This window comes from Haplochromis burtoni, unplaced genomic scaffold, assembly GCF_018398535.1.
Source record: "Haplochromis burtoni strain Fernald_Lab_line unplaced genomic scaffold, NCSU_Asbu1 Contig_4, whole genome shotgun sequence".
NCBI lineage: Eukaryota > Metazoa > Chordata > Actinopteri > Cichliformes > Cichlidae > Haplochromis > Haplochromis burtoni.
Window position 1 is genome coordinate 336,913 of NW_024582365.1, and position 25,779 is coordinate 362,691.

Genomic DNA, 25,779 nt, shown 5'->3' on the forward strand with positions numbered 1-25,779 from the left:
GTTTCAGGCCTTACACAGGGGTCTTCACTCAGCAGATGTAAGCAGAAAAATCGCCCCCCCCCCCCAAAAAAAAAGATGCCTAGGAGGGATCCTAACTAGATGCCCAAACCAACTTAATTGACACCTTTTGGCAATTGTGGTATAAAATGACAGCTGCTATCAGTAGAAAGTCAGTAACTGACTAATATAGTTAGTTTCACCAAGTGGATAAAAATACTACTGTTGTTGACGTAATGTCAGTCAACATCTGCCTCTATAGTTGCCTAACTTCCACAGCTTAAAAGGTTTTGAAATGGCATGTTTGCTCTTAAAACGGGAACAAGAATGAGGCTGTTTTCGGTAAAAGCAATTGTATTTCATAGAAAAGCTTTACCTGATAGTGTAAAGTTCCCCACATCCTAATCTACAGGACAAAAAAAGCAAACAACGGTCTATACGACATAGCGTGACTTTTGATCACTGTCACCGGGTTTTTACCCACGAGACAGTGGTTCTTATACTAATTCTACAAATGCTGGTTATGGTTTGGGTTAATATAGACCCTAACAGTGCGTTAGATGTTTTGCTATCTGAAAACCCTTAAGATAAACTTCTAGAAAGTTACTGCTGTTAAGCAATATGTGGACAATTGCTCCTTCTGTGAAATAGTACAGACAATGGTCAACACCAGCTTGAGTAACAATCATATTAGCAATATCGATTAGAAACATGGACAAACGTATGAAGCAATTACAAAACGTCATGCTCACACAAACCTGTAGGTTTGGCATACAGCAAGGCAAATGTAGAAAAGGGCAAAATGCAGAAAATAAGAAACCAAAGGAGGATAAAAGAGAAGTGAAACAAAAGGAAGAGGAGGAAATGAAAACTCACAGCTTTCAAGCTGCATGGTACAGGTCTGAATGTCCATTGGGAAATTCTTCAAGTCCATAGGGCAAGACAGGGTAAGAGTCAGCCTGAGATAGAAAAAACAGATTGGAAAAGAGAAATAGGACGTAGAAGATGTCAGAGGGCACGACAGAGCTCGAGGAAAAGACACGAAGCATAAGAAGAAACGATCGATTACAACATTTTTAAAAAGTGGCTTTATCAGCGTCGGCTGCTTTGTTTTGCAATTTATGAGTCTGTATGAAAATGTTCAATAAAAAGTAATCGAATAAATAAAAATAATAAACAGGGATCTTTTTTCCAAAAAGAGTAGATTGGAAAACAGCTTGGATTTGTCTGCCATTTGATCGCTCACTCACTCACCACAGTAATAGAGAAGTAATTGGTGCAGGCATCCCGACTTTTATTTGTTGTTTTGATGCATTAAGCCTTCAAGGATTCTTAGAGAAGAGAGAGAGAGCTATTTGGGAGTCTGTCTGGAGGAAAGCTCTGTAATTACCTGCTGTAATGCATTGCCCAGAGGCGAGACAAGAGCCGGCAGCAATATACACTCAGGCACCCATTTGCAACTGTGTTATGATGACAATATCTCTTTCACCAGCAGAAGAACAAACTACAAATACTCCACTGGTTGACTCGCTGCCTAAATTGTGTCATGCACTTAGAGGGAACAAAGATGTTTGATGCATAATTACTGAACATAGTTTGCAAGCAAACCTAAGAGATGCAGTAAATCAGTGGAATGAGGAGGTGATCATCTGTATTTGCAATACTGTGAGTCTGTTTTCAATGGATGATGTCAATGTTTATGCCTCTCCCTCTTCCTAAAGAAGTTTTTCTTCTCAGTAAAATAGTAATTTCATGATGGGAAAATCAACAACAAAACATAAACATTATAAATATCACTGCACAACATAATAACTTAACGCAAACAGACTTTTGTGATTAAATCTTTTCTATTGTGTACATTTTATCAGCGTTTTAATTACAAACATGTTTAAAGCTTTAAAATGGGAACTCGGGACACACGAGCACGGAGTAAAACTACATCTACTCCTCCCGTGCAATCGTTTATTAAGTCGGCTGCAAATTTCCCATCTGGCGCAGAGCGTCATTAAACAAAATCGCATCAAAGACTCTGTCACACACTTGCCACTTGACATGTTTGCACCCTATTAATAGTTTGGTGACCTCCAGTGCGCATAGACATGCACTGGTTGGGTGGAAAGATGCAGTAAGATGAGTGTAACTGGCATTTCAGCAATCTGCTATATTTTAGTTAAGAAGTCATGTTTGAGTGGGATTTATTTTCCATTTCTCTGCTAGCACCAGACTGGGGAGCAATTCTTTCTTTTTTTGGGGGGGGGCATCTTCACTGAATTTAGCAGAAATGGAGTGCCCAAGTTGAGTAACGATTTGCTGATGCATAGGGCTGTGCGATATGACCAAAATCTCATATCCCGATATAAGAATTCCATCATCCAATAACGATATAAATCACAAAAATGTAACAATCTCTGTAAATTCTGTGAATCTCGGGCAGCTCGACCTGCCTGAAGTGTTCTCAGCTGGGCGTCATGTAGCTGGAGTCGAGTGTTTTAACCGATGCATGAAACGATACATTTTTAGACATAAGTTGTAACGGCGCCGTTTTCTTTGTGAGTGTTTATTACACGGCGTGCTGCGGGGAAAAGCCTGCTCTAACCTTTGAGTCTAAGGTTTATTTTTTAGCACCTGGCGGCTCTTTTTTACTTCTCATCTGTAAATACTCTGCATACTCTTTTATGTGATTCAGTTTATTTTGAAAAGTCTCAACAGGATCTTGAGCTTTATTGTGAAAAGGTTTATGTGGAACATAAACAAGCGGACACGCGATGGTTTTACCGTCGTTGTTGCTAACGACAACGCATAAAAACAAGCGCTTGTCCGTCTGTAGTGTGGTTCTATTAAATATAAGAGAAAGAGAGAACTTTGAGAAAGTAATATATCCACTACAGTGACCATCGAAACGATGAGAAAATATTGTTGTAAACAGTTTATTTTGCGACACCACGAAACAAACGATAGCGTAAAATGAAACGATAGACGTTTTTATATCGTCATCCGATATATATCGTTATATCGAACAGCCCTACTGATGCATATATAGTTTGAGTTTAATGCCTCGATTAAAAAAAAAAAAAAGACGCTGTTTAAAATGTAAACCAGAAGAAAATACAACAATTTTCCAAACTCATAATCCCAGATCTTTGTCACAGCAGCGCAAAGAAAACCTATTCAGTGTTTGAACTGAATCTAACAAACAGTTTCAGTCCACCAATCTGCAAAAAACTGAGTCTACAAATTCTCTACAATTTCAGAATAATGTTTCTCTGCGTAAAATTGTGAAGGCTGCAAATATCTAATCATCTACAGCACATAATATCAAGAAAAAGAGTCCAAGAATCTGCATGGCATGACCCTGTCTCACCTCTGAGATGTGCTGCTGCCAAAAAATGTAAAATGAGCTACACTTTTCTCTAAATAGTACATTTTCTCACTTTAAACATTTGATATGTTTACCATGTTCTTTATTGTGAATAAAATATGGGTTTATGAGATTTGCAAATCAATACATTTTCTTTTCATTTACATTTTACACAGCATTTCAACACTTTCTGAATTTGGTTTGGAATATATTGTATGTACAGTAATGTTGTATATAAAGCCTAAAGAGGACAGAACAAAATCTGAAGTAAAATAGAAAGTCTCAAACTGAATAGAAATAAATCGACTTCACACATGAATAATTCCCTCTTTAGGGGGTTTATGGTTAGAAATGGGCAAAAAAAAAAATTCTACAGGTCAGACTCTCACTCACAAATCCAAACCTACTAGAGACTGAAATTTAATAAATTCATGTTGTTAAAAAATAAATTAAAGTGTTTTCTAAACATATAACTAGATAACCCAGTACCAGTGGTCCTGCTGTTCTAGAAATATAATCTTTGATTACCTGATACTGTAAAGAACGCTGCCATCTTGGAAAATCCGTAGCAGCTTGTTATCAGTAGTGACCTCATGGAAATTGGCTCCTTTCTCGTTTGCGAAGAATAAATCAGGTTTCCAGATAGAGTCCAACATGGATGGATCCAGATCAAGGGAGTCATCGGGGTATTCGCTGTATGCCAGACGAGGGTCATTCCATTTTTGCCGTAGAAATACATTGAGCCTGTAGTCCTGTGGAAGAACGCAGGGTAGTTAATGGAAAATATACCATCAGTGGAGGTTGCAGTTAGATGGAAAACTCAGAAGTGGATTGTTCTGCTGTAGTTTGAGAAGTTCTGGGACCATTCTGATACGGGTCACTGTTTGTCCGTTCTTATTTTGAATTGAAGCTAAACTTCTCAAAGCCAGACAGAAATATCATGAAAGTTATTCTCTTGGGATGGAGTACGACTTTATACAACATTAATTCGAGCTATATAATTTTTCTACTTTATATTTCCTCATGATGAGAATAACACACTTTAATGAACGTCATTTCATTTGAGAAATGTGAAATGTGTGAAAACCCTGGAGACTGAGCAAATAAATGGAAAATCTGAAAAATATTCATATCACACCTAACGAGAAAGAGCACGCGCTAAGGTCACTGCAGATAATTCATCTTTGTTTGCTGCATTATATTTGTCAGGTTTAGTAAAAAAAGAAAAGAAAAGACTGCGCTGAGAGCTGATAATGAAGGCCAGGCTAAGGAAATACACCAAACACAGCCTGGCCTGCAGCCAGAAGACATAAGTAATTAAATTAGAAATCTAATCAGTACAATTAATTCATAATTTCTCTGTGGCCAATTGCAGTTATTAAGGTTTTTTCTTTTATTTCTTTTAAAAAAAATAAGAAAAGTCCTGCAGTTAAAATATTAATGTTTTCTGGGTTAACCTGACTGTAGCTTTGGAGCTCTGGAAGTCCCCCGGATACCCTTAAACACTTCACTGCTTTACTGTAGTGTTAATGCAGATGTAAGGGGAGCCATTTTTCCTGTCCTTTCACCCTTCTCCCTTTTCTTTCATTTTCTCAATTTTTCATTTTAATTGCAGAGTGGACAGTTCATTATCAGCATGTCAGTGACCCCAATGGTCTCTGAAGGTTGCACTGTTATGCTCCAGGAAACAGAAATTGCTTCAGCACTTAAAGGATTAGAAACCAATAAGTTAGAAAAGGAAAATGAAAAGTATTTTTTATTATTAATCATGCAGAGAGATACAACTGTACCATAATCTGCTGCTATAATCATGTCAAAGAGTATTTACAATATTTAATTTTCTGGGCTACGAAGAAAAAGCAAAACTTACATTTTTAAGAAATGTGTAATATTTGTACATGCTCTTCTTACCATGGTCGTTTCTGTGATTGAACCAAAGCTGTTGATAAAAATATTACAGGTGACGTTCACAGGCGGACCTGGGGAAAAGAGATAAGAACATAGATGCACACTTGTCCCTGCGATTTATGAAAAAGCACCACTGTGAATATTTGTCTTTGCACCTTCTAAGGCTATAGAAAATGTATCCATTGTACCACTACTTTTCATCTGCTTACAGTGACTGTGACTTAAAAATGTTATTGCAATGCATGCAATGCTAATTCCAGTTCTGAAGTTGGAGTTCCTGCTATTCCTCTCACTGTCAGTGTAACGACAGCTTAAAAGCTTCATGTAAAAGTCTGGGCACAAAGATAATGACAGGAGGAACAAATATAGTCAGGCGTCTGAGAAAACAAAATAGTGCTCAGGCCTGTCTACATTACATAACTCAGGGAGGATGTTTTATAGAGTCACACACTCCACTAACAAGTACACCACAGAGGTACAACATTAAGAAAAATATTTTGTTGCTTAAACCCTGACACTGCGGAGCTGTGTTCAATGTGTGGAGGACACACATGAGAACCTTACTCTCAGGTGCTTTGTATGCACACCATCTACCCATATCCTCTCCTGGTGACTTGTGGGTGGTTCAAACTGTTTCTTCTCTAGAAAATCCAGGTAGCAGTTTTGCACAAATATTTTGTATGTAACAGAACTTTGGTTTTTGGAAGTAAGGTCGTACTGAGACAAAATTACAGCGGTTGGGTATCTCATAGCATAAAGCATACGAACAGCTTTAAATGTTAGAATTCTCCTACAGTTTTGGTGAAGACACATACACGGCAAATGCACATGAGTTTGGCGAGTTGTTTAGCTTTCACAGCACAGACTCACTACTGTTTGCTTTGTTTTCTAATGCTTGTACTTTCTCTAGGATTTTCTTGAGGGCTACTGCGACGGTCTGCCATGGCGTACGCTGTACCTTTGAAGTTGGGTCTGATCCGTGCATCATATCCTGATGTTTTCCCCATGAGTTTGTCCAGGAAGTCAGAAGGTGAAAGCTCTTGTCTGCTGGGGTGCTTTATCTCCTCCTTACAGGAGCTCAGTCTGACATTACCCAGGAGGAGAGGCAAAGACGGGAGCAACAAATACAAAGAGAAAGAGAAGAGAGAGGATATGAACAACGGTAGTGAAGGAGTGCATTCATGTCTGAGAGGTAGCAGTGGGGGTTGTGGGCAAAGAAAAAAAATAAATGAAGCCAGCAAGTCAGTCATCAGCACAAAACACAGCAGTAGATGCGAAATGAGGGTGAAAAATGATAACTGAATGGCTTGCCTCAGCTGGCAACTAAAAGCTTATCTATTTCCCATCATGACTAAGACTTATTGAAGTTGTTAGACCCTAACTACTGAGAAGCAAAACAGAAGCAGAGGTAAACTTGTCCCTCCTCTGTGCCTCCCACTGCTTGCGGCTTAGCAGGGGTAAAGCTTGACAGATTGATGGCTCAATTGTAATGCTATGAATGTCACACTGGGGAGAGGAAGGAGTTGATACGAGCTCCAGTAAGGCTCGGGCAGCCACTGACAAGAATAACCAACAGCCTGGAGTGAAAGGAAAAAGAAGAAGGGTAACAAAGAGGGATATCTTAAGGAACACACAAAGAACAGTACACATTGGATTTGACTTCTGTTTGGCTCTGGCTGCAGCACAGCATATTGCACCCCATGAATTTGATACAACTGTTAACAGTTCATGATTCTGTCAAGATCTAAAGCTACGTACAGATGGCAGGTTCAGTCCCTGGGAAGGCACAGTATTGCTGATACCCTGTGTTTTCCTGATTAAGTCTGGAACCAGTCTGATTTACCAATCTTCTGCTCTTTGCTTTAGAGTCACAAAAACTGCATGGGCAGTTTATAGTTTACAGGGTGACTTTGGGGACAATATGTTTTAAACATGTGTGAAGCTGAGTTGGTCCTAAGATATGCATTATTTGCAATAGCACAGACTACAATTAGGAATTTAAAAAAAGGGGGCTCTAGTGACGGATCACTGTGGCCAGTTTAGCGTTTACTGCATGCAAGAAGTCCAATTTGTGACTCAATTTATCCACTTGTGCCATTACTTATTTTATATTACTCTACAGATTTTTTTTAAAAATTGAAATTCCTTCGCAGACTGATATATTCATTTCCATATGGTGACATTTTGCCTCTGTAATTCTCAGTTCTGATGGACACCAACTGTACCTGAAAATAGCCTGCACGGTAATTGCTACAGTCACTTCCTCTTATTCCTGTTGCAGTGTGTGTAGGGGTAAAAGAATGCATCACGTTTGTTTTGTTCTTTGAACTGCTTTAATTTTACATCCTCTCATTCAGTTTTAGATGATCAGAGTCATTAATGGGGCAAACATTCACTTCTGGTGGAAAAGCTTTTTGTCATCAGTCCCCTTTGATTTAAATAAGGACGCTGATTTGAGCTAAACGTATAATCTAGCTCTGCCATCTATTACTGTGACAACACAGACATGTTTATGTATCACTGTGTGTAGATTTAGTTACTGAAAGAAGAACTCCTTGTTGTTCCAAAACCTGTGACTATGGCTCCGATACTAAAGCGTATTGCCTACCGACCCCCGATTCCTCCATGCAATGTGGTGAAGTATCGCTGGACAAAGCAGCTCCGATGCATCTATCGGAGTGTGATTTTGTGTGTGAATGTTAGAAAGTCCGAGTTTCCAAGCAAGCATCTTCAGCTTTATTTTTTAATGAATTCATTCAAATGTACTCAACTTGCTGTTGTTATTCAAAGACCAACACTTACAATTTGATTATCACTTCTGTGATAGTTTTACTAGCAAGCTTTGTATATATTTTTTAAACTTTTTAGACTGAATATTGTGTTGTGCTTGCCCGCGGTACTTCTGGTACAGTGCAACTAATCTGACAGCTCATCTATACCTCTGGAACTCTAGTTTCACTGTTACTGTGCTCATTGATTTTACCAGTGTCTGTACCACAAGTAATGCGAGCTTGTTGCCTTGCATACATAGTGAGGTTAGATGGATTCACTGACAACCAAAACAACATGCCCATGAACATACAAGCCTTATCACTGGAGCCCTTCTTTTGCTTTCATCATAGAGCCGCGCACATATCAGTCTTTTGTGAAAGCTCGACTCTCACTGGTCCCATAACTGCCCTCACTCCACGCACTTCTTCCCCTCTAGTAACACGCGCACCTCTCTTATCTTTTTCCCCCTCTCACAAGCACTTGGCTACAAACACAAACAGGTGCACAAGGGGATGGATGGATGGTCAGCCTCTTACTTGCAGTAAGCCACTGATAACAACAAACAATCTGTCTTGGGTTGCGTCCCTTTCACAAACCAACACAGAACAATAAAGCATCCTGTTTGGCCTAAAGTGTGATTTTTCTCTCACAGGTGGTCACAAGAATTCAAAGACAAATGACTGTGACAGTAAACTCTTTAATCTTGAAGAAATATTGACAGACAAAGAATAAGACCCTACAACAAGCATGTGTTGGCAGTGTGAATGCTTTTGATGTGGATGGCTCATGATCAAAGAAAAGATGCTGTTACATGACATTTTGGGAAATAAAAGATCATGGAGAGGTTAACTGCAGTCAAGACACTCAGTCTGCCCCACAACGCTGTCAGCCTAGCTCACAGGACAAGGTTCACCATTTCTATACTGTACTATGCATGCGTCAGTGCTCCGAGCCAACTATTAAGACAGAAACTTCTAGTGAAATACAGCCCCACGTTATAGAGCTGACTGAGAGTAATTTCTGCTTATGGTTGGGGAAATGGCAGTATGAGATTTCTCAGTTAATAAGGTGCTGGTAGTTTTACGATGTTTCCTGATGGTGATCAAACATAATGAAAATACAGTATGCAGAGAACACAGAGTTTAAGTGCATTTAAAGCACACAAGTAAAGAATATTTAAAGAGTAATAGGATAAATAAACTCTTGAGGTCAATGGAGGAACTTCTTACCCGCTGCTATAGGAGGATGTGTGGGTTTGTTTTCCCTCGGGGACCAACATCACCTCTCTATCAACCCTCACGCATATCCAACTGGATTTCTTGCTATTGTTTATGGTGTCACAATAGGATCTTATATAACTGAGAGGGTGAAAGAAGAAACAGCCTAAGCCATTTACAAGCGTGTCAAAACAATTTTATCTTTAGGTTTCTGGCACAAATACAACTGTTTGAAAATTTACTCACTTGCATTCCGACTAATGAGTCCTGACAGATGTTTAAGATGTAGTGCTGGAGGTTTTGGGAAAGACTGAACTCCTTCCAAAAATTTACATCTTTATCAGGAAACTATGTCTTAGTCAATTGCTTTTGGATGTGAAGTCTATCGAGGTTTATGTAGTGTACAGGAATCACTGTTAAGATGGAACAATATAATAATCTATTGACCATAAAACTACAAGAGAGGCTGCAAGTGGCTCATCAGAACCCTTAAAAACTAAATTATGTGGTTCTTTGTTTGAATGATTCAATTATTAAGATGCTCTTTGCTGACATTTAATTAGCCTGACCTTTTGCTTCCCCTGCATCCCTTTCATTTGAGGATCGGTGCCAGGCTGCTGTTGAGAATAACAAGTCATTCCTTCCATTATAAAGCAAGTTTTGGCTGTAACACTCTCGTTAGCAAGTGACTTTTTATTGAAAACAAAGCTAAAGTCAAAGCCAAAAGGTGATTGTATACACACATATTTAGATGCAGGGAAAAATTTGTTATAACAGTGTAGCCAGTAAGAAATGTTTCAATGTCTTTGAAGTGGTAATTTGCTTTATTGCTTTTATAAACATTTCCCCCCCCCCCACCCCGACTTTACTGTTTGAATCTATCATAGGGTGGTTTTCAGTTTGAAAGGCCTCTCTGCATCTTCCTGAACTCACAAATTCACATCAGTGGGGCAGCTACAAGAGGAAAAAGCTGTTTTGGCAAACCTGCCAGGAGCGTCTTATCAGATCAACCATGTGTACCCAAAGTAAGTACAACTGGGGTGAAGAGCTAGCAAGCATTTGATTACCTTTCCACTCCACCAGGCTTTCAACCAAAATAAATAAATTGAATAAACAAATAAACCTTCAGGTTGCCGTTAATTTTGGTCAATGTAACAGAAGCATTATCCTGCTATCTTGTGTACACACGACCCTCAGTCCAGGAAAAAACAAACAAACAAACAAAGTCTACGGATAACAACGCAGGGGCCAGTGTTAGTCAGGGCTGCTTTGTTTTACAGTTCTTCCTCACACAAAACAGACGGATTTTGAGAAATGTTGTATGAATAGAGATTCATTTACTAGTTTTAAGTATATATTTTAAAAAAAAAATCCCAGCAGAGAACAGTGCAAACTAATTAAGCTACAGCGAAACTGGCATCAGCTTCTCTTCGCTTACCAGAGCTGTATGGCCAATTCCTCACAACTTGCTCTGGTTTAGCTTCACCACTGTCATGTTGTGTTTTTGGAATATGATGATACTCGCCACCTAATTACTAATTAAAAATTGGTGGAAAAAAAACAAACGTGAAAACTTATTTTAATCCAAATTATTATCTTTTTAAAAAACAACAACAAACAAAACAATTAAACAAGCTATACAAGAAAACATTTTATATTAATTGATTTATTTCTATATAAGGAACCCCATTAGTTTCCACAATAGTGGTTGCTAAACAAATTTTTATGAGTGTTTAATTTGGTTTAGATACAACAGGACAATGCTGTTTGTTTAACGGCTTTGGATCAGAAATTGATCTTTTGTATTATTGTATAAGCTTTTTCAATTTGAAGAGCTTATTGTGATAATCACACTCTTGCACTCTTAACATTTCAGCTCTCAGCATTAAAAGCACAATCATTGCTGCCCTAGCTTTGAATGTTGGAACTGGATTTAATCCATAAGATGTTTATAAAGTGCAAATATAATTTATAGGAATATGCTGCTGTTGCAGGTCAAGCAGGTCAAGCAAAAAGATTAGCTACATAACTTGACAAATGCTAGGCATTTATAGTGCGGTGTATCCTTTAGTTATAACGGACATCAGCACATCCAGTAAAATAAAAGAGGCTTGAGCTGTCGTTCTCTATATATTACATAGAGTTCAAATCTATAAGGACATAACTGGACTGGGTAGGGTGAGGGGGAAGGGAGGCTAGGTCAGCAAGAGACCAACAGCTGCAAAATTCACTGATTCCTCTTTTTCTCACGACGTATAGCCTCCATGCCTCAGGAGATATAGAAAGCTGCCCACTAATTTCAAGGACAGATAACGAAGCAGCTAATTATCACATAAAAATACTACTTTGAACATATTTGTTCAATTTTTATTTAACTTAATAACAATCAGTTTATATTTCATATAACAGATACAAATTGCACCAAATCAGATGGGATGAGGGTCTTCCAATGGAGTTCAAACATATTTTGTTAATTACTTTTTCATTAGAAAGACGCAGAAAAGCACATCTTTTCACAGTATGGATGTTCACTGGTTTCCAACCAGGAAGCACTGGGGGATATCAAGGCCATTAGATATTCATATAGTACATGGAAATACTAAGTTTCTAGTCCCATTAGCATAATGGGAAACAGAAGAAAATTGCTTTCTCTGCCTGTTGCCACATTGCTCTAATTTCCTACTTGCCAACTTGTCCTTGACATTTACTTGAGCCTCATGTATTGATCTAATACCTCTTAGATAATTGACAGAACTTTCTATCAGGCCAACCAAACCACAGAAATCATTCAAGCTTGTGACAGGCATCTTATCAAAATGGTGTGCTTCATGGAAATACAATGACATGCCATTTTTTGTTTTTAATGGCCTGTGTAGCCCTTGTCTTTACACCACTGTATGAGATGGCCTATGGCCTATGCTGTTGCTTTTTGATCAATAGGCACATTGGGGAATGGGATTTGGAGCACACTGTAATTTAACCTTGCACATTTATCTTCAATGACATGACCACTGCCATCCTATAACACCTTGAGTATGAAAACACGTACGGACAGAGCATCCTACAGCAGATGATTTGTCACTTAATCGGGCCATCACCGGGATCTCACACTTGTGTTTTAATGCAAGATGCCTTTAGGAAATAGGTTAAAAAAACAAAACACAGAAACCCAGCAAAGACTTGACTCAGGACCCGAGAGATGCATCTGGCTCTCCGGTGGATCCATCTACTGCTCATCAGAAATGGTCTCAATGGAAGGGTGGATGTCATCAAAGAGAGAAAGGGATGAAGTATGTTTCACTCCAAAAGGCCTGAACTACGAATTTGTGGACATTTCACACTGTAATTTTTGGTTGAAATAATCTTCAGTGTGTATGGAGCGGGTCTGGACAAAAGAACAATACTAATCCATGTATTTTTACATTTTGATAATACAATGTACTCTATTATTTTACTGGATTAGAAAGTGATAAACACCAGTTTTAAACGCAACGACATAGATATAGTGCATCAAGAGCAGACAGGGTCATTACCAATAAATACATGTTTACACACTTGCTTTTGCCACAGTAATGACGAGGACACAATGAGCTGTGGCTTGATGACAGATTCACGTTGCTACTACAGTGAACTCTAACTAACAGCCAGGCTGTTCTCATACACCCTTTACTAATCTTCAGTTCTCTAATGTATTCTTGTCTAGTGACTTTAAATTTATAGCTGTGGGAAATATATTATCCTATTCTTCATGACATAATGCGTTTATCTGTGAGAATAACGCTGCGTTGAATTTGAATCTACTCTCTCTCCAACTCCTAATTGCAACATCTGCTGTCAAAATGTCATGGCAGAATGAATTGTTCCTCCCACATACATTATCTAGCAAAAGTTTCTCTTTCTTTTTTGAGTAGATTTCAGAATATAGTCTTGCTATTAAAAACTTGGGAACCCAGAACCTTTATATAAGGTACTCCATAAGGCATCTTTCAAATTTACCAAAGGCATTGAACTTGCTGATTGTGTACCTCCTGTTGGCTCTGGCCAAAGCCTAATCAACAAACTAAAGGTCTCCAACAGTAGAAGTTAAAATGGCAATTCCTGCGATCAACCAGGGACTGACTTGGCCCACCCAAGAGAGACGAATCTAACACAAAGCCTCCTCAGACCTACCCATCTTCCCAGATGTCTCTTCAAGCTACTTTGTATTCAGGCCACCTTCTTCACGTCTCCAATCTGATATCAGCATGGATCGCCTCCTGTCAGTCTCTGTGAAACAGAGCTAGCAGGATTTCTGATACAAAGAAGGGACGATACCGACTGCAAAAGATTTGCCTTGATGTGTGCCTGGGGACTTGAAACGTACCATGGCTTCATTTTCAGACTGCTACTGGATCAGAGTCATATACATAATTTGCTACATGTTACACTGAAATTCATATTGTTATTATGAAACTTCTTATAGTTGAATGATTGTGTTCAAATGCAGGATAAAAGCCATGATCAAAGCACTGTGTTTATCTCCATCTTCACCATGTCTTACATTCAAGGTAACAAAATGCAATAATTAGCAAGTTGGGAAAGCATTTTTCTATGTAGCCAAATGGGCACGGTAATTGGATAACATAATGAAGGAATTTGAAGTGCGTCTCTTCACTGCTGGTGTCTGCATCACTGCAGCGACTCAACTCAGATCTCAACGCAACAGAGAAATCTCTCCAGTTCATTTCTTACAGAAGTAGACTACTGTCAAACTATGTAAGCTGAACACGTAATTACACGTTGTAGACTCTTCTGTTATGATAAATGTCTTCCATTTGCTCCCTGCACCTGTATGAATATGGAAAGCGCGCATTGATGCTTCTTTTTCCAGTTATCCTTGTTTCCTTTCCAGTTATGATCTTTTCTTTTATTAGCTATTTGCTAGCCACATCAAGATGATGATGTAATGGCGTTTCCCTCCCTACACTACATTGCGCACTAAAGCTTTTTCACAGTTCTGACTACTGTTTCATTATCATTTCATTATTATCTCTCAAAGGTCACTCTTTGTGGGGGGAAGTACAATGCGGTGGCCCTCCTATTTTACCTTAGGAACTAGAGCAGTTATTGCAAAAAACAAGAAAGACATAAGAAAGCTAAGGGACAGTGTGTGAGTCAGTGTGCACTTGGCCCTGGTCATGGTCCACCTGCGCTTTTAAAGAAAAGCCTAAAAGCTGGTGGTTTTGCTGTCAATCTGTATAATAAAGTGAGGTTTTAGAAGGTAGAGCAGACTGTCATACAGAAAAATCTTCCCACAGAAACGCACAGCACTTTCACAAACACACAAAGACAGTAACTGCACTCTGCATGACCCATATATTGGACAGGACACTGAAGAGAAAGGAAGTTGTCGGCATAGCCGCTGGCCTGTTTCGCTTGATCAAGCTGCTGGCTGGAAGCAACAACGTCATGACAAAGACACCGTGGAGCTGGGTCTACCAGGGATTTTCTGAATCACACTCGTACAGAGAGCAGCCTTGCAATGCTTTGTGAAATCAGTTTGTCGTTTTACCTGTGCTGCTAATGTATAATTTCACATCGATGAAAGAAAAGTTAGTTTTTAGTCTTTTTACCAACTTTTTTAGCCTGGAATATTTAAGCAGCCCATAATTATTTTTGCCCATTAAAGTGTACAATTGATTATAACAGTCTGCAAAGATTAGCTATACAATGAGATATCCGCCCCAAGATAATATTTATTTCATGAAACACTATTTTCTGGTAATCTTATATATTTTTTGCAAACATAACTCCTTTTCTCTCTCATCAACACCTAGGGTGTTCCCTGCCTCTGGTGCTATAAAAGCTGGTATAGTCTCCAGCCCTCCCACAGCTATAGCTGAGACTTTGACTGCAGGCTACAATTTTCATGTTGCAATTTTTAAAATCACTGATTATGCCTCAGTAAACATGAGATGGTACAAAGCCAAGGGTAGATAGAAAAGTCCTCGTGTCTTCTTTCTCACAGATTTGTAAAACCCTCAAGAGAGGCAAAGTCTGGCTCTGTGAGATTTCCTCAGAGGCTCGAGTCCAAGAGACAACTCAGGCACTGCTCCATTTGCTTTGTGCACTTTTTCTGGGGTGATGTCTTATTCACAAGAGCCTCTTGGGGTGCTGGACAAGCACTGCATGTCTAGCAGCTTTTTCCAAAGAACAAAGGCATATGGCTATGGTAATCCTTCAGCCTGTTAAAGAAAAACACGTTCAGACAGACTATGAACTAATCCTGTTTGACATACACTGTTGTGCTTTTTTATGTCTTCCTATCAGGTGGATTTAATTATTCCACTGTGTGAGAGAGAAGCAAACAACAAAGGTAAGAAAAAGGTAAGAAAAGTGAAAGCCTTTTGATGTTAATTAACAGCCTTTATGTGACGCATCTTCTCATACACAGGGAACCACACCATTTAGCACACTATTTGAGGAGACAATGTTGCTTTTAGGGACATTAAAAAAATGACTAAAACTGGAAGGAATCTCAGTGGTCAGGAGGCAAGGTGAGAACGAATCTGTTCAGCTCACATGATGTCTGCTCAGTATGATAGAGAGATGTGTCTCCAGCACCGTTATGGATGGTTAGCAAGCTCAGAGGTGAGTGTGTGGACTGAGATAACCATGAACAAAGCACGGTCCTGCATAACTAAAAAGAGTGTGTGTCACCAGGTAAAAAAAAGAAAATCATGGCAAAAGCACATCTTTTGAGCATAAAGCCAGTCATCTAAGCAGTGCCCTCCAAGAGAACCATACAAACATAATCAAAAACTATTCTCCTTAACATTGTGATGTTAAAAGTTATTTTTTACAGAATCTCACTGGGAAGTTGTATGCCGTTATGATCACCAAGGCTTTTGAAATATTAGCTGGCTTACCTTGAAATGACAGTTTGAACATCACTAACAGAGAGATGATGAAAATCATAAAGACCAACTTTCAAAAGTGACTTTAAAGATGGCAACATGGGCTATGAAAATAAGGCATAGTCAATCTGCGTAAACAAATTTCAAGAAGCTGATCTCAGAAATGTTGGTAGTAAAACACATTTTAACTATAGGAAACGTCTAAACTTACCCATCCACCCTTCCTCGCTTCCACTTATCCAATTCATGATCAAGGGCTTAAAAATTAATATTTAAATGTAATTTAACTAATTCAAGCAATGAATATTATAGTTGTCCCATTTCAGTGTTAGACATGGGACATCTATGGACCCACTAACATGATTGCAGCACACAAACTTAAATGTCTCTCCTTTCTGGGGAAGACAAATGTCCGCCAGGCAATCGATTGAATCAACAAAATGAGGAAGAATTAGAGGCTCAGGCTGGGATCTAATGGACTCAAAGACTGTGTATACTTTTTTGACAGTCTTAAATGTGATATGCTGGTAATATTTTGTAACACTGCACATTTCTTTGATTTAGAGATTAAACAAGGGTTTCTGCTTTACTGCCTTCACTAGTCCGTAACGAGGTTAGCAAAGAAAGGCAAAATAACCATGCATGAGTCAATTCAGAGGCCACTGAATTTGATGCACCATCAACACCACTGTTGCGCCCTAAATTTGTGCATCCATTTGAAATATACTGCACACAAAATGTCAAAGGCTAAGACTGTGTTTTTAAACGCTCTCGCTTTAGATTTAAGCTAAATGTCTCCCACAGATTTCAGCTGACATGCAATTCAGGGCCTCTTTAAGTAGGGGACATGTCTCAAATTCAGGTAGGCCAGGTGACTTTCTGTAGGACGCATGCTGCCGAACTGCAAGAACTGGGTTTCACATCATTTTTGGAGAAATAAGCAGTTACTGAAAAAGACATGGTATAAATTGCAGCATGAATTGCTCGTATCTATTCTTTTGTTGCCTTGTTCCATCTTTTTAAAGTACTGCATTAGGGGGTTGTACATAATATTACTAAATGTATTTGAACCAGTAACTTAACAGTATTTTATTTATGTTAAGCCTCAAATTCTTCATTAAATAAAATCTACTTTTTAATGAATAAGTGCTCTGGGCTTATTAAGTTGGTTCAACAGTATTTTATATAAGATCCATGTTAAATGATCTTCGTCCAGAATAAGGTTTGCTTTGAATCTATAAAGACAGACCTTTTCCCCTCTGATTAAATAAGTGCAATAATAATTACAATAAATAAATAAGATTCTAAAGACCTAGAAGATAATCTAAACTTTTCCATTCTTTACTTTTACTGTAGACCTCAGACAACAATTACTTTGAGAAAACAGATTCTTTTAAATTCATTCTTTCCAAGGAGCAACCATGAAACAGCACGCCAACATAACACAGAATATCCTTGGGATTAACACAAACACCTTCCAAAAGCTCACACTGTTGTGCTCTCCTCAGCAAAGATTTCTTTTTTAAACTTAAGCACTCTATGATACCATTACAGTTTAATACTCTACTCCTCCTGTCAAGGACAACTAGTCATCTCATCAGTGTGTGTGGAGAGAGAAAAAAAAAGTCCGCTAGCAAGGCAGATTTGTGGAGGTATATGAACAATGTTGCTTTACCCTTGAAGCAGCTTTCTACTCTGTTGAAGAGAGTCACATGAAGGCCACGTAGGGTAAATGGGCCACTTACATCACAAAGTGTCACATAATGGACACATACAGTAAGTCCAACCATCAATATGGAGCTATTTAACTGATGGTTGAAGACCCTATTGGATCGGTTACAGCAAAGGCAGAAAACCTACTGACATCAAAGCACCTCAGGAAGCTTTTTCCTCACCAGATGAAACCGTCATTTCTTGTAATTTGATTCTTACCATGTGAGAGCAAAAGTAAGCCTTAACACACAGTAATTCTTTGAGTGTATAGGAGAATTATATAGGGTCCTTATATAGGACTTTGCAAGTGAACTTCCCTTATTTAATGCTGCTGAAGAGGAGAGACTCCCTTACCCTGGGTTATCTGACAAATACAGCTTTAATCTTTCTCAACCACCTTTAGCACCTGACAGATTCTCCTTTACTGATTGTATGTGACTTAGGGTGTAGTAAAACGTAGGAGGACAATACTTCTTATGCTGTTTTGATTTGGTAAAATTGGGTTTGCTACAAACTACACTGAAAGGCTACGATTAAAACATTGTGTAAACATGCATGCTGGTATGGATATTAGGGGGTTCCATGGTATGGTAGTTTTTGCATTTCCTGGTCAAAAACAGGCGGAGACGCAAACCCAGTATCTAGTCTACTCTTAGTGCTGGTCCCTGTCTGAATGAATGGGCGGGTTGCATGAGGAAGGGACTCCACTGCAACATTTGTGTAAAATCAAGCATGTGGATCCCCTTGGGAAATAAGGGATCCGCCAAAAGTTTCTTCTTGTACACAATAAAGATTAAATCTGGTTTGTGCTGCAAGAAAACACAGTCCTTGTATTCAGCTTCCCAAATCAACATTAGGAATTCTGCTTGAAACCCGGGTGTAGTTTTTGTTTAACCTTATTAATTACCAACATCGCACAGTTATGCTTCCTAACTTTTACTCTCACTAAGCCAATGACAAGGCCAAAATGTGCCAAAGTACCTCGTGTTGTCAGAGGAGAATGACCACACTGCCTTCAGCTGAGAGGAAGGCAACAGTAACTCAAATAACCACTCAATACAACCAAGGTATGAAGAAAAGCATCTCTTTAGATGCCCCACTGTCATCAGATCTTAACTCAGAGCACCTCTGGGATGTGATGGAACAGGAGAGTCACATGCAAACAGTCACTAAATGCCATCATGTCAGTATGGACCAAAATCTGTAAGGAATGTTTCCAGTACCCAATTGAAGAACTAAGGCACTACTGAAGGCAAAAGGGGCTTTCAACCGGGTACTGGCAATATGTACCTAAATAATGTAGTGAGTGAGTCTCTCTCACACACACACACACACACACACACACACACACACACACACACACACACACACACACCTAGTGAAAACTATGGTGCCATGTTTTGGGAGAAGACTCCATCTCATAGTTACCAAAACACCAAACAACCCCCACTCCCAAAAAAATAAGTTCCAAAGTCTTCAAACAACATGATCCTTATCATGTAGAGCAGCGGTCCCCAACCCCCGGGCCTCGGACCGGTACCGGTCCGTGAGTCATTTGGTACCGGGCCGCGAGAGCTGAGGCTCAGGTGTGAAATGTCTGGTTTTCAGGGTTTTTATCGGTTTTCAGCGTTATTTTGTTATCGTTTACTCGGTTTTCCTGGTCTTTTCACGTGTGTTATGAATAAATCTTCTTTTTTTCGGTACCGGTACCAGTTTTATTTTGTTGTATTTATCCGCGACACCTTAAAGGCCGGTCCGTGAAAATATTGTCGGGCATAAACCGGGCATAAAAAAGGTTGGGGACCGCTGATCTACTGTACATAATCAGTGCATAAAATCAGAGCACAAGTTAAAAAAAGGGAAAAAAAACAAAGAAACAAGCAAAATGATTAATAAAGTGTAGTTTGCTGCTGTTCGACTGTTAGCTAGCTGTAGCTGTAGCCTGCAATATTTGGCTGACAAAGCTGACACAGCCCTATGTAATTAATGATTGATTATAGCATGGTCACTCTAAATGGCTCGGTTAATGACTTTCGGATTCAATTACAAAGCAGCTCTTCAGCTTGACTCCACTGGCCACTTCTTCTTTTGGCCAGCAGCGTATTATGAGGTCTTGCTTTCTGAGACCACACTTTTCCCCCCTCACTCTCAAAGTGAAGTTTAATCAGCAAGGCCCATCTGGTCAGATGTAAAGACATGATGGAGGGTTTCATAATGGTTCCCCACTTCATGATTCTAATTGTAGAGAGCATAATGACCTACAATGGTGAACCTCAGAGCCAAAGTGCTCTCCTAGTCAATAAGTGGGTATTTTTAATTTGCTAGAGCTAGAGAAGAAGAGTGGAGAGCTCCCCTTTATTGCATTACCTTACCACTGTGTCACATTTTCTTATCCAGACACTGGAGAGAGTTAGATTGTATGCTGGATTGTTTTGGCTGGAAAGATGCAGCAACATGTATTTGCAGAACACAACTGTGGTTTTATAACCCTGATGAAGCCACCTGAAACCTTCACACCTACCGCGCCTCCACCTCAGCTGGCTGGCTGCCTTCTGCAACCAAAACTAAAATAAAGAACTGCGACACTAGCAGTTTGACTCTGAAGCCAGGCCATTGTTAGAATCAAGGACAAGTAAGATTTGGCACAAAGACTATGGTATAGAGCTTTACTCAGGTATACAAATCAAACAAGTTCTTGCACTGAATTATTTAAGCAAGCAGTGAATGGAGCACAATTTACAACATTTTAAAGCACAACATAATCTAAAAGAGTCGGGGTGCTGCGTAGAATGTAAATTAGTGAGTTGAAGAATTATAGAAGGCAAGTAGTTAAGCATACAGTTTTAAGGATGCCATCATCTACAGGTTTTAATATCAATAATTGATTCAGAGAATAAAAGAAAAGAAAAAAACTATATACAAAGTAGACGACCATAAAACTATTATTTGCGGATACCATCTTTGGACAGGTAGTTGCTTTAAAAACAGGCTCATTTCTAGAATATTGCACGGCCTCCGGTACATTTTGGCAAACAACTGTCAGCGAAAACATAGCTGTATGTAAAATTACATATTAAACCTAAAAAAAAAAAAGCAAAAGGAAAAAAACAAACATGAAATAGATTATGAAATACTGCTGTTACTCTATAAACTAAAACAATTGCCAGATAGAAACTGTATATGTAGATCTGAAGAGTTTCCTGATCGGCAGAAACTTAAAATAATAAATAAAATAAAATAAAATAAAACAAATAAAGGAAATAAAACATTTGTTTATGTGGGTTTGTGAGAAGACCCACATAAGGAATGAGGCTATCGATTAGGTTGGCTTAATTACCTTTTGCAATTCTTGGCTACTTTAGGGGTTAACGCAGAGAAGGGAACTACTTCAACTTAAACCGTGCAGTTTTTCATCTTAGCTCACGACTGATGGACAGCTCTACTTAAATTAATAATGAAGGGATTGCATCAGGAGATGAACATGAAGTTTTGGTTTGTTTACTCAAAAGAAAGAAAGATGCTAAAAAGTTCTCCATTACCTGAGGAAAACTGCAGAGGCTACATAAAAATATTGATGCACGTCTGAAAGGTTTTTGGAGGTTCCCTCCATAACTAGTGGACAATGTTGCATTTAATGCTCTTTCAGCTTAGCATTAGCTGGCTACATATCTTTAAAGATTAAAAGTTTACCCTGAGCTGATGCGCATCAGTTACGCTTCATGATGCATTTATTATTCAGTGGCTTGGGGTTTTGATTTCAGCTGGCGGCAGAGGCATGTCAAAAATACATGGTTTAGTGTGGACAGGAAAAGACAGGCAGAGACCCAGTTCTCATTCAGAATACAAAACTGGTTTATGATATGAATGATCGTAGCCATTTAACTCATGGTTGATTTTGTAACTGGCATATTTGCCCATATAAAATCCCTGAGGACAAAAACACTGTTTTCATCCACCAGCACCTGAAAACTATTCCAATCTGTCAAATGAGGCCATTACACACTTTTGATTTAACTAAAAAAGGGAAAGGTTATATGTGGTTTAACTGAAACATATGTCAAATAATCAGTCACATCTCTCAGCCTGAGGTGTCAGTTGACCAGTGAAGGAACAGGCCAGCTGCTAGAGACCATCACTGAGCTGTCACCTCCACCATACATCCAAATACAAATCTAATGCCCACTGAAGAAATGGGTAGATCTATGTCAGACAGTGCCTCCTTGACAAGGATGTGACTGTGTGCTACCCTTTTATTAAAAGCTGCACTTAAATAGAAGATAGATGTTCATTTTGCCTTTTTCCAGCTGCACAGAGTTATTAAAAACTGAGAATGTGCAGAAAAAAATATGTTTTTTCCCTTTCCTTAACAAGCCATACTTAACTTTTATGATATCCTCATTGGAATCTGAAGATTACAAGTGCAAAAACATGAACTCTTTGTTTATCTTTTGAGGACTTTTTTGTCTATTGGGTTAATATTTCATTGATAAGCATGCCTCTACTGCTCATGGCGGTGGTGGCTGTGGAGAGCAAACCGTCTGCTCGCCTCTTGTATCCAGCTTGGCTCTCATTTTTTCGTCATTAACTCACATAAACATCCCATCTGTTCTCCTTTCACACTTCCTTTTGCCAGTACTCCTTGCTGCTCTAATCTGTGTATCAACCAAGTGTGTGGGGATTTTCTGTGTTTTTGGAAAGAATGAGAAAACCCCAAAAGTGTTTGTTAAAGTCTAACTCAAGGTGAAATCACTGTTAGATCCTACCAATTTGTTTCTTTGTCTTGCCATGTGCAGCCATCTTTTAAAACCCTGCTACACACGTCACATGTGAAGTTTAATTTTCAAAGGGTTTAAAAAATGCATGGAAAAGTTTTCTCTGATGGAAGAGCCAGGCATTTTCTCACCGGGATTTTCCCCATGCAAGTGTTTTGGACAACTCCTTGTGGGCTGCAAAATGTTTAAAGTGAAGGCACACAATCTTTGCAGTCCTCTTCTCTCTGCTGTTTACTAGCCTCCAGATATTGCTTTGCTGTTGCAGATACTTCTGTGCCAGCTGGGAGGACCATCAGAATTTAATTAAAAGCTATCACAGAAAGATTTTGTCCTCGCCCAGAAACAGAGCTTTTGAAGTCTGTATTGGCTAAAAATCGTATTTACTTCTTTCCAGTGAGTTTACTATAAAGAAGTCCTTTTTCTGTTCTTTAGCAGTTGTTTTAGAACGGGCTTCAAAAGAAACATCAAGCTTGCTAAATGTCAATTAGCACTGTTATGGCAGACATTTTATTCCAAAAAGACATCGATTCCTGCATCTTAACTTTTCTACAAACCATTTTCATGAAATTTGACATAAGGTTAAAAAAAAAAGCTGACGTGCCATTAGATCAGCTCACTGGCCAAAACTGATCCCCTTGGACTGGATATCGCATAGATTTTGATATACATCTTTAAAATGCTTGTCTCACAAGCCTTAAGAACAGCAACTTTTCAATTTGTAATAGTACAGTTGTGGCGGACCACTAGAGGGCTCCACTCACACCCGTGTTGAGGAAGTGTGTTGCTGTGTTTTGTGGCGCGATGTGTTCAGTTGATGTTGGAGAGGAATAAAGAAGGAGTGAGAACGGAGAGCTCTGTGTTGTCCATGCTTACCTCCACATTGGTGACCCATGACTCGAGCATGCTACGGGCCGAGGATAACACAGACTTCGCTATGGATGCATCAGCGGCCGCCGGTCCCCCGCCTCCTGCTGCAGCTACGTTGCAACTGACCGACTTTTAGCTCCACGATCCCCCGTCGTGGTTCGTGCTCAGTTTGTCCTTTGCAGCATCTCGGCTGACGACACGAAGTATCACCATGTGGTGGACTCGCTCGACCCGCTGGCCACCCGTCGCACGATGACTCTCCTCTGGGACCCACCCACCGAAGGGAAATACGCCGCCCTTAAAGAGCTGCTTCTTCGGCGCTATGCCCTCTCCAACGCTGAACGAGCCAAAAAGCTCCTCACCCTGTCAGGCTTGAGTGGCGGTACTGCTCTCGAGCTCATGGAGAACATGTTGCCGTTGCTCATGCCGGATGACGGTGGAGTCCAGAGCGCGTCGCTGCCTGCCGCCTTACGCTTTCACGGCCCAGGGTAACGGACCCGCCAGTGCACCGTAGCAGCCGCGACCGCTGGCAATACAGAAAGGCTGCTCTTCATAGAGGACTCGCGCTCTGGGAGACGTCAGAAGACCCACCTTCCCCCTACCACTGCCGACAGACTAGCAGGGAACTTTGGCCTGCCGTTCGTTTTTGTTTACCTGGATGATATATTGGTGGCCAGCTGCTCAGCGAGCCAGCACGAGTCCCATCTGCGCCAGATTTTCCAGTGTTTGGCAGCGCACGGCCTGATCATCAACGCTTCCAAGTGCCAGTTTGGGTTGCCTGTTCTGGATTTCCTCGGGCACCGCATTTCCGCTGAAGGTGTGGTTCCGTTGCCCGATAGAGTCCCGGCCGTTTCGGCTTTTCCGCGTCCCATGTCGGTTGAAGCATTGCAGGAGTTCTTGGGGATGATCAATTTTTACAACCGCTTTGTCCCCAGAGCTGCCCACCTGCTACAGCCACTCTATGCTGCCTTAAAAGGTAAAACAGCCAAAGATCCTGTTGACTGGCTGCCGGAACGCGTCCAGGTGTTTTCCGCAGCCAAGTCTGCGCTGGCTGATGCCGCCCTGCTGGCCCACCCGTTTCCGTCAGCGGCGATCGCGTTGACCACCGACGCGGCAGTGGGTGCTGTGCTGGAACAGTGGGTTTCAGGTCTCTGGCAACCGCTCGCCTTCTTCAGTCGTACGCTCCGGGATGCCGAACGCAAGTACAGTGTTTTCGACAGGGAGTTGCTGGCCCTGCACCTCGCGACACGACATTTTCGTTTTTTCCTTGAGGGTTGCAACTTTACTGCGTACGTTGACCACAAACCTTTGAAGTTTGCCATGTCCAAGGTCTCTGACCCATGGAGCGCACGCCAGCAGTGCCAGTTTACCACAGACATTCAGCATGTGGCTGGTAAGTCCAATCACATGTTGGTTTCTCCAATGTATGTCAGCGTCGACTACGCTGCCATGGCCGCTGAGCAACGTGCTGACCCGGACGTCCTTGCCCTTCAGTCAACGAAAACGGACCGTATGCTGGAGGACACCCCTGTGTGGGACGGCAGTCCGCGCCTGCTTTGCGATGTTTCCACCGGCCGCCCCCGCCCGGTGGTTCCCCTTTCATGGCATCGTTATGTTTTTGACTCGGTGCATGCCCTCTCTCATCCCGGCGTCCGGGCCTCGGTCAAGCTGGTCAGGGCCAGGTTCGTTTGGCCGGGCCTTCTCAAAACGGTGAAAGACTGGGCGGCGGCTTGTATCCCATGCCAACGCTCGAAAATCCACAGGCACACGCAGGCACCCCTCGAACATTTCCGCGTCCCCGGTAGGCGTTTCGATTACGTTCATGTGGACCTGGTTGGTCCCTTGCCGCAGTCACAGGGTTTCACGCACCTTTTGACTGTGGTGAACTGCACGACCAGGTGGCCAGAGGCGGTACCCCTGGCATCCACGACAGCGGTGACAGTGGCCAGAGTATTTTTGTCAACGTGGGTTTCGCGTTTCGGTCCCCATGCTGACACTACCTCCGTCCACCATATGACGGGCCATACAGGGTTCTTAAACAGGGCAGCTTTTTCTGACCGCCAGTGCCAGCCTCGCTCCCGAGCAGGGTTTTCCTCCGTCAGCTCCCCCCACCCGACTGGTTCAGCCATTCCAGCTGGCCAACCCCAGATTAACAATCCAAGATGGCGGCAGTGAACATAAACCTTGCTAAGGAGCAAAACAAATCCTGTTTTTTCTCGATTTTCCAACTTCACTACTGGAACATGCTCAACTCTGCAGTGACATCACTCCTAGTTCAG

At 40.6% G+C, this 25,779-nt stretch overlaps 1 protein-coding gene across 3 annotated transcripts in view; it reads right to left on the reverse strand.

Annotated features, from left to right (window-relative positions):
- Positions 1-25,779, reverse strand: part of glra4a (glycine receptor, alpha 4a) — a 57,757-nt gene that overhangs the window by 12,976 nt on the left and 19,002 nt on the right. For all 3 annotated transcript variants that reach the window (XM_014333830.2, XM_014333832.2, XM_005913120.3), the window contains exons 2-5: positions 6,222-6,346; positions 5,267-5,334; positions 3,884-4,107; positions 874-956 (exon numbers count right to left, since the gene is read on the reverse strand). In XM_014333830.2, coding sequence (XP_014189316.1) covers positions 874-956; positions 3,884-4,107; positions 5,267-5,334; positions 6,222-6,270 — 424 coding nt within the window. In that variant the 5' untranslated portion in view covers positions 6,271-6,346. The remainder of the gene's footprint in view (positions 1-873; positions 957-3,883; positions 4,108-5,266; positions 5,335-6,221; positions 6,347-25,779) is intronic.